The sequence below is a fragment of the Lagenorhynchus albirostris genome, chromosome 16 (genome assembly GCF_949774975.1).
Source record: "Lagenorhynchus albirostris chromosome 16, mLagAlb1.1, whole genome shotgun sequence".
Lineage (NCBI taxonomy): Eukaryota > Metazoa > Chordata > Mammalia > Artiodactyla > Delphinidae > Lagenorhynchus > Lagenorhynchus albirostris.
Genome location: NC_083110.1, coordinates 40,617,501 through 40,625,045, shown reverse-complemented (window position 1 = coordinate 40,625,045; position 7,545 = coordinate 40,617,501). Strand labels below are relative to the sequence as shown.

Sequence of the window (7,545 nt, the reverse complement as noted above, 5' to 3'; positions counted from 1 at the left end):
TAAATTGTAAAGTACAATTTTTAATATGTGCAGTAATTTGCTTGTGAATATGTAATGGAATGTTTTTCACAGTAATGTTATGTTAAAACGCTATTCTACATGAACAGTCTAAGTAAACGTACCTTTACCAGCAAAAGTGAAAAATTAAGGCCTTCTAATGCTATCTATAATTATTACCTGAACTCAAATGTCAAATAGAGGTTACAATGCTGCAAAGTATTATTTTTAACCTCTTTAACATATTGTTAGTTGCTTCACCTCAACTCAATTATTACCTTATCTTTACACAAAGTTGAATGCTAGTTAACTTTATTATCTTTAAATAAGCATTTCTCCATATCTCTATTTTAATTTAGCCCCCAACCCACCCCCATCTAGAGAGAATGCTGGAAACGGTAAGGGCTTTGTCTGATTGCATCACAACTATATATTCAGGGGTTAAAAATGTCACATTTATATTTCTGAATGAACTAAGATGCCTGGCCTCCATACACAACATGACTTGTTTTCCTAAAGTATTAATAGACAATTGCAACCTCTTTACATGACCAAATTGACTTTTTTTAATTGAAGTCTAGGCTACGAAGACATTACAGGATGTAATGGAAGGATAACCAAGGCTACAAATATATCAAATCAAGGTTAAAGGCACTGGATAAGGAAGGTTATTACAAAGCATTGTAAACAATTTTTAAAGCAAATCAAGTTTTAAAGTATCAAATGCCAAACTACTAAGAGCAAATGGTACTAAACTGATGACAATGCTTTAAAATAGTGGACAAAATTTCTGTAATTTCACAAATAAAATTCTTTCATTGTTCTACCATTTTCTTTCATCCTACATAATCTTTAATATTCCAAGTCCTAGAAACAAATATGTTTCCAGTTGCATGAAACAAGAAAATGGCAACTGAGATATCTCTGAAAATTAATTCTATCTTCTCAAGTTACATTATTAATTTGATGTGTATACGGTATAGAGATATGAAGAACATCATCTTGGATATCATAAAATAGTAAATTATACTCAATTAAAATCATAAAAAAAGATCTTATTCAGTTGAACACAATCTAAAGCCCCACAACAGCAAATTGTAGTGTAAAGAGGCATAGTAAGTACAATTTCCAGACACATAAAACAAATAACGAATACTGAGTTGAAAATACCACATGCTCCATGTTACAGTCATTTAATACACACATTTTCACAACTGTTTCTTGAAAAACTATTCAGATAAAATATTTAGCATTTATTATCAATTTTAATTTATTTGAATCTATGTAACTTCATCCATATTAAAATATCAATTAATGTAAATACTTTATTATAAAACTATTGTACAATTTAAATTTTTATTAGAGAAATGTATTATTCACTATCCACAATTTCTTAAAGTCCTTTTCATGAGTGCATTCCATACGAAATACACTAAAATCATTTATATTTCCTAGGGGGAAAAAACTACGGTAATCCTATTAACCCAAACTATATCCTTATTATTATTTCTTGAACATTTAAATGTTTAAATATGCTTGGTGAATAGTGATCATTCATCCCCACAGTGGTAAATTTTAGCATAATGTTAAATGACTGGACTAGACAGTAAAATAGTCACATGTAGATAACACAAATAGATGCTTGTTGTTACATGTAAGCTTACTTATTATAAAGTAACATAAAATGGGCATTGGATAACAGTGAAAAAAATGTAAACAAACAGAATTAAATGTGAATCTCTTCCCTGAAGAACAAAAGATAAAAGTGTTTCTTGTTTTATTAAAACAAAACATTATCTATTGTATCAAAAATGTAAGACACTGATTATACAAAACTAAATTTCCAAATATGGATAAAGAAAATATGGAACTGATTCACACTTTATTGAGCTAAAATGCACAAAAAATCTGATAATAATTAAATTTATTAAATTCATTGTACATATAGGTTGATACCACCCCACACAAAAAAAAAGTCTCTTGTTTTGTTAAGATTCAAAATAGTGTTTAAATTGTATGAGCTTAAGATTTATTGAACCACTATCCAAATAACAACAACAACAAAAGTCTACACTGTGGGACAAAAAAAGTAAAACTAAAAAATTTCTATTAACTATGACTTGAACTTCATCCCCACAAAAAAAGCTACGGCAATACCCATTTAGGCAGCAGAGAAAAATATGAAGTCCTTATGGAAAATACCTACACTGACTCTAAATAAAAAATTTTAAATAATCAAATTTTGCTATAACAAATGCATATGAATTTTAAAGGTATTCAGGCCTAATAAATTTACTAAGCACAGAATCCATAGGGCATCTGTTACTTTTTTTTGTGCTCAGATACTTGCAAAAGTACACTCAGAGAGGGTTGGGAAGGTGAGATAAACATAAAATTGTGATACTTTCCTTCACACTAAAAAAAGGCCCTTGAATTTAAAAGTTTAATTTGCAATTTTGGGGGGAAAACAGTCTAACAGTTCACAAGTCTAAAACAATTTCCAGGAATATGGCAAAACTGTTAACTACTTAGATGTTTTATTAGTGAATCAAAGTGCAAGTAATTAAAACATAAACATTTAACATATTTGCAAATTTAATTTCAAAGTTCTGAATGTTTCCAATAATAAATAACTAGTTATTTTTTAAAAGGGGTGGATGTGAAACAGAGATAATACTTACAAATCTAATTTTTCCAAGAAATATAGTACTGCCCCCCTTCCATGAAGTTAAATTATAATTTCTCTCTTGAATATGATATACAACTGTTTTAAGAATGAAACAGAAGCATGAATTTAGACATGTACCAAACTCTGTATGATGTACTAATATACACACAGTATTTTTGATAACACTCACAATACTGGATGTTGTCCTTCACTGCTTATTAGAATTCTGAGAAACACTTTTAAGCAACATATACCCATACCACTGCTTAACTAAATGGGGACATATAAATACATGAATTGTAAAAGAAAAAAACTCTCAAAAGTTATTTAAAGGAGAAATAAGAAGAAGAGCTTCAATCATCCACCTTTTTGAAGCTGCAGTAAAAGGTATTATATGGTTTATAATACTTGTCACAATGCAGTAAAATTCCAATTTTCCCATAAAGATTTTAAAAGAAAAACATTTTGTTCCTTGCAAATAACTTCTCTCTTCCCTAACCTTGGCAAGACTAATTATTAGTGCCCTTAATGTCAAGACTTTTGTTGTTGTTGTTGTCCATTTCAATGATCTTTTTCAAGAAGTATTTTGAAATATGTATACAAATGGAAATTAAAGTGAAAATCTGCTTTTGGAATACAATGATTCTAAACCATTTTACTTCTAAGAAGCACCTTTTGATATGCTGGTCTGAACTTTTAATATAAAACCGAAACAGTACTTATTTCTGTAGAATTTTCTCCAGTTTTAATAACTTCATACATAGCAATACTAAGGATATCAACCTGTGCTTTCTAGATTTTTGAAAGTGTTCTAATAATGTAATGAGTTTAGATATGGCTCATTGTTAAGGATGGGTGGACAGAGATTTCACAATAAATTGGCTACAGAAAGCTAACTAAACTTGTAATGACTGAATAATGGTTTGCATTTTGCTTAAGCCAAATAGATGTTTAAGCCACGTACCACCACATTCCCTGCTTAACATTCCTAAGTTTCTTTATTCTTTATAGTTTTCTAAAGAACAAATAATTAGTTTTCCTGAGTAAGATTATAAAAAAGTTAACCCTTCTACCAAAAGTATAAAGACAAATAAAATGTAGACTCAATACAAATTTTTTACACAGCATTACGAGTGCAGAGTTATTAACTGCTGCTCTTCATTATGATTGCCCCACCCCTTTAAAAGATTGCAGCAAAGGATTCAATTGTCTAAAATACTCTGCAGTACAGTAATTAAATGCTTTAGCCCATAAACATATCCCTCATCTACTGTGTTGCTAGGGAACACATGAGCAAAGTCTATCATTCGCACTTCTACTTCCGCAATCTCTTGACAACCAGTGGGAAGATGGTAGAAGACTTTTTCCAGTTGGGAAAGTACGTTTCCGTTTAAATGTTCCTGTGACATGCTTTTCCACCCATTGTCTTGCTCTATATTTTCAACTTTCAACGAAGTCTGACTGTGATGCTTTTTTGAATACATTTTTCTGTGGCGAGCATACATTTTGGACAAGCTTTTGCCCACTGAAGCCTCTATTTTTCCATTCGCTGTGGAACTTAACACATGAAAGTTATTATTGTACTCTAGTACATCTGTGTCTGAGAGCTGTCCTTTGGACAAAAACTTTTCTGCTAAAGTTCTGTCATTCAATTTTGCAGTAGTTGGCTGAGATGAACCTTCATAAACAAACAGTAATGAACTTGCATAAAAGTTAAGCTGCTTCTGGCTTTTAAACCACTGCAGAATATTCTCAATCTTCTGAATACTGGCAGCAATAGCATCTTTTCTTAAGCAGAATCCATTATGAAAAAAACGGGAGACTCCTATAAAAAGGAAAATACTAGCATTATATTGAAATTATGAAATAACTATCACTTGGGAAGTAATCTCATCTTAGATACAATTCTTTAATTTTCTCCCATCAGCCCCTGCAATTAAGTGAACAGATAAGAATTCTAGTCAAACACAAAGTCTTGGAACTCAACTTAATTTCTGGTGAAGATGTTCTTGCTAGAAAACATATAAATGACACATATGTAACATGAAATACCTTATTTAGACAAAAAATTTACTACAGGTAGACTGCTAGTTTAGTGCTCTCTCTATACATTCTCTTAAGGAACAGGATTCCAAGATTTGCTTCATTTGCTATGAGGAATTTTACAGTAAGATTACATATTTGTTAGAATCACATTCAAGAACTAATCTAGAACCTTGAGTCAAATCATAACCATTTTTAATGATGTCAACAGCCTGTTACCAAAATACCAAACCATAACTGTACTTAATTTATGTTCTCGAAAATATTTATTAAATCAGTCTTTTCACAAAAGTTGAGCTCACTTTGGGGACTAGTACTACTCCAAGTTGAGTATGTTATTCAAAATTGAGACGTTTACATGTTTTAACCTATCAGATTAGGCCTCTTATAAAATTATTTATGCATATTTTATCATATTGGGGAATTTATGGATACATGTAATTAAATTTTACTGTTCCCCTACTTCGGGACAGAAACTGCTAAAAAATAGTCATATTAGCCTGAGAAATATTTTAATAAAGAGCCAATCTGGGGATTTCCCTGGCAATCCAGTGGTTAGGGCTCCATGCTTCCACTGCAGGGGACATGGGTTTGATTCCTGGTCAGGGAAATAAGATCCCACAATCTGTACAGCATGGCCAAAAACAACAGCCAATCTGAATATTAGCTTGCTATTGGTTAAGTATACCAAGGCAAATACTAATTGTTAAGGGCACACTATAGATGATTATTTTGTATACATAAAATAAAAATTCTTCAAACTATTTACATCACTCTTAAGTTCTGCCCCATCTTGGATAGAGCTAATAATAAACTTTAAAAGAATATTATTTCTGGAAATCTGTGCTATCACTGCTTTTATAATATCTTGGCCATAAATATTTTAGAAGCATATATGTTAAGACTTTATTGTGAACTGAATCATTATACCAAAGGAGAATTAAAACTGAAATCACTTTAGAATTATTTTGATAACTGTGTAGTAATAAAAGCAGTAAAGTATGGTTTTTCAATCCTTACCATCCTTTAGAGTTTCTTTTGTTAAGCTTCTTCCATAGTGCTGGTTTTGTGTCTCATAGCTATCAGAATGAACATGATAAACCTGTCAGAAAAAAGCACTGAATATTAAACACTAATACTCCTTGACCCAGGGCTGGAAGTGAGGAGCAGTGGACGGAATCCCAGCAATGCAAGGATGGTTAAAGATGGGAAGATCTACCCATATAATTCATTCTAATGGAGTTAAGATGAAAAAAAAAATCATATTGTCTTATCATGCTGAAAAGGCATTTAGCAAATTTACATCCACTATCAATGAAAACTCTTTAAAAAGACAGATGAGTATTTCCAATATGAAAAGAATTATCCATCTCAATCCACCAAAAGTTAGCCTCAAGTTTAAAGTAGAAATAAGGAAGCATCTGTCCTAAAATACAAGAAACTTCCACAAAAAGTACTTTACCACAATGTGTTTTATCATCATTATTACCTAATATTGTTCTGGAGTTTCTAGCAAATGCAAATAGATAAGAGAAAGAAATAAGAGGCATAATAATTTGAAAAGGCGGCAACAAAAATATTACTCTTTGTAGATAATGGTTGTATATTGGAAAATCAATTTAAAAACTAACAAAAACAATAAAAACTTGAAATGGTGACAGTACAAATTAGTAAACAGAAAATAAGCTTTCATATATACAAACAACTGGCTAGAAAATGTAATGAAAGACCCTACTTACAAATCAAATAAAAAAGAAATAAAACATAGGAATAAACTAAAAAAGCCTAAGATCTATATAAAGACGTCTTTAAAACACCCCTAAGATATACACATAAACACATACCCATGTTCTCAGAAAGGAAGATTCAACATCATAAAAGATATAATTAATCTAGAAGTAAAATCAGATTATAATAAAACACCAACAATTATTTTAATCATATAAGCTAATTTTAAAGTTCATATAGAAAATCAAGAATTGCTAAGGAAAATCCAAATAAGATCAGTAAGGAGGGACTAACCTTGCCATCCTACTAGATATTAAAACATATTTTATTTATATTTTTTCCAACTTTATTGAGGAATAAATTACAAGTATAATTGTATATACTTAAAGTATACAATGTGATTATTTGGTATACATATACATTGTGGAATGATTACTAAGATCAAGAAAATAAACACATGCATCATCTCATACAGTTAACTCATTTTTAGTGTATGTATGCAGTGAGAATGCTTAAAACCTACTCTCAGCCAATTTCAAGTATACAATATCATATTATTAACTATAGTCACCATGCTATACATTAGTTCCTCAGAACTTATTCATCTTATAAATGAAAGTTTGTACCCTCTGACCTACATCTCCCCATTTCCCCCTTCCCTAAATCCCTGGAAACCCCCATTCTATTCTGTCTCTATGAGATCAGCTTTGTCTTTTGGGTTTCTTTTTTTGACTCCACGTATAAGTGCTACCACACAGTATCTGTCTTTCTTTGGCTGGCTTATTGCATTTAGCACAATGCCCTCTGGTTTCATCCATATTTCCTTCTTTCTTATGGCTGAATGATATTCCATTGTTTAAAGAGGCACATCTTCTTTATCCATTTATCTGTAGACAAACACTTAGGTTGTTCCCATATCTTGGCTATTGTGAATATTGCTGCAATGAACATAGGAGTGCAGATATCTCTTTGGGATAGTAATTCCATTAAAACGTACTTTAAAGTCAAAAACATGAGAAGCTTGTATGTGATAATGGTATTTTAAACCAGTAGAAAAAGATGGATTATTATTAAATGGTGTTAGTATGATTAACTAGTGATCTGGAAAA

At 30.9% G+C, this 7,545-nt stretch overlaps 1 protein-coding gene across 3 annotated transcripts in view; it reads right to left on the bottom strand.

Moving 5' to 3' along the window:
- Positions 1–1,940: 1,940 nt before the first annotated feature.
- The window catches only part of IPMK (inositol polyphosphate multikinase), a 38,855-nt gene continuing 33,250 nt past the window's right edge, over positions 1,941–7,545 (bottom strand). For all 3 annotated transcript variants that reach the window (XM_060125903.1, XM_060125904.1, XM_060125905.1), the window contains 2 exons: positions 5,729–5,810; positions 1,941–4,490 (listed from right to left, as the gene is read on the bottom strand). In XM_060125903.1, coding sequence (XP_059981886.1) covers positions 3,868–4,490; positions 5,729–5,810 — 705 coding nt within the window. In that variant the 3' untranslated portion in view covers positions 1,941–3,867. The remainder of the gene's footprint in view (positions 4,491–5,728; positions 5,811–7,545) is intronic.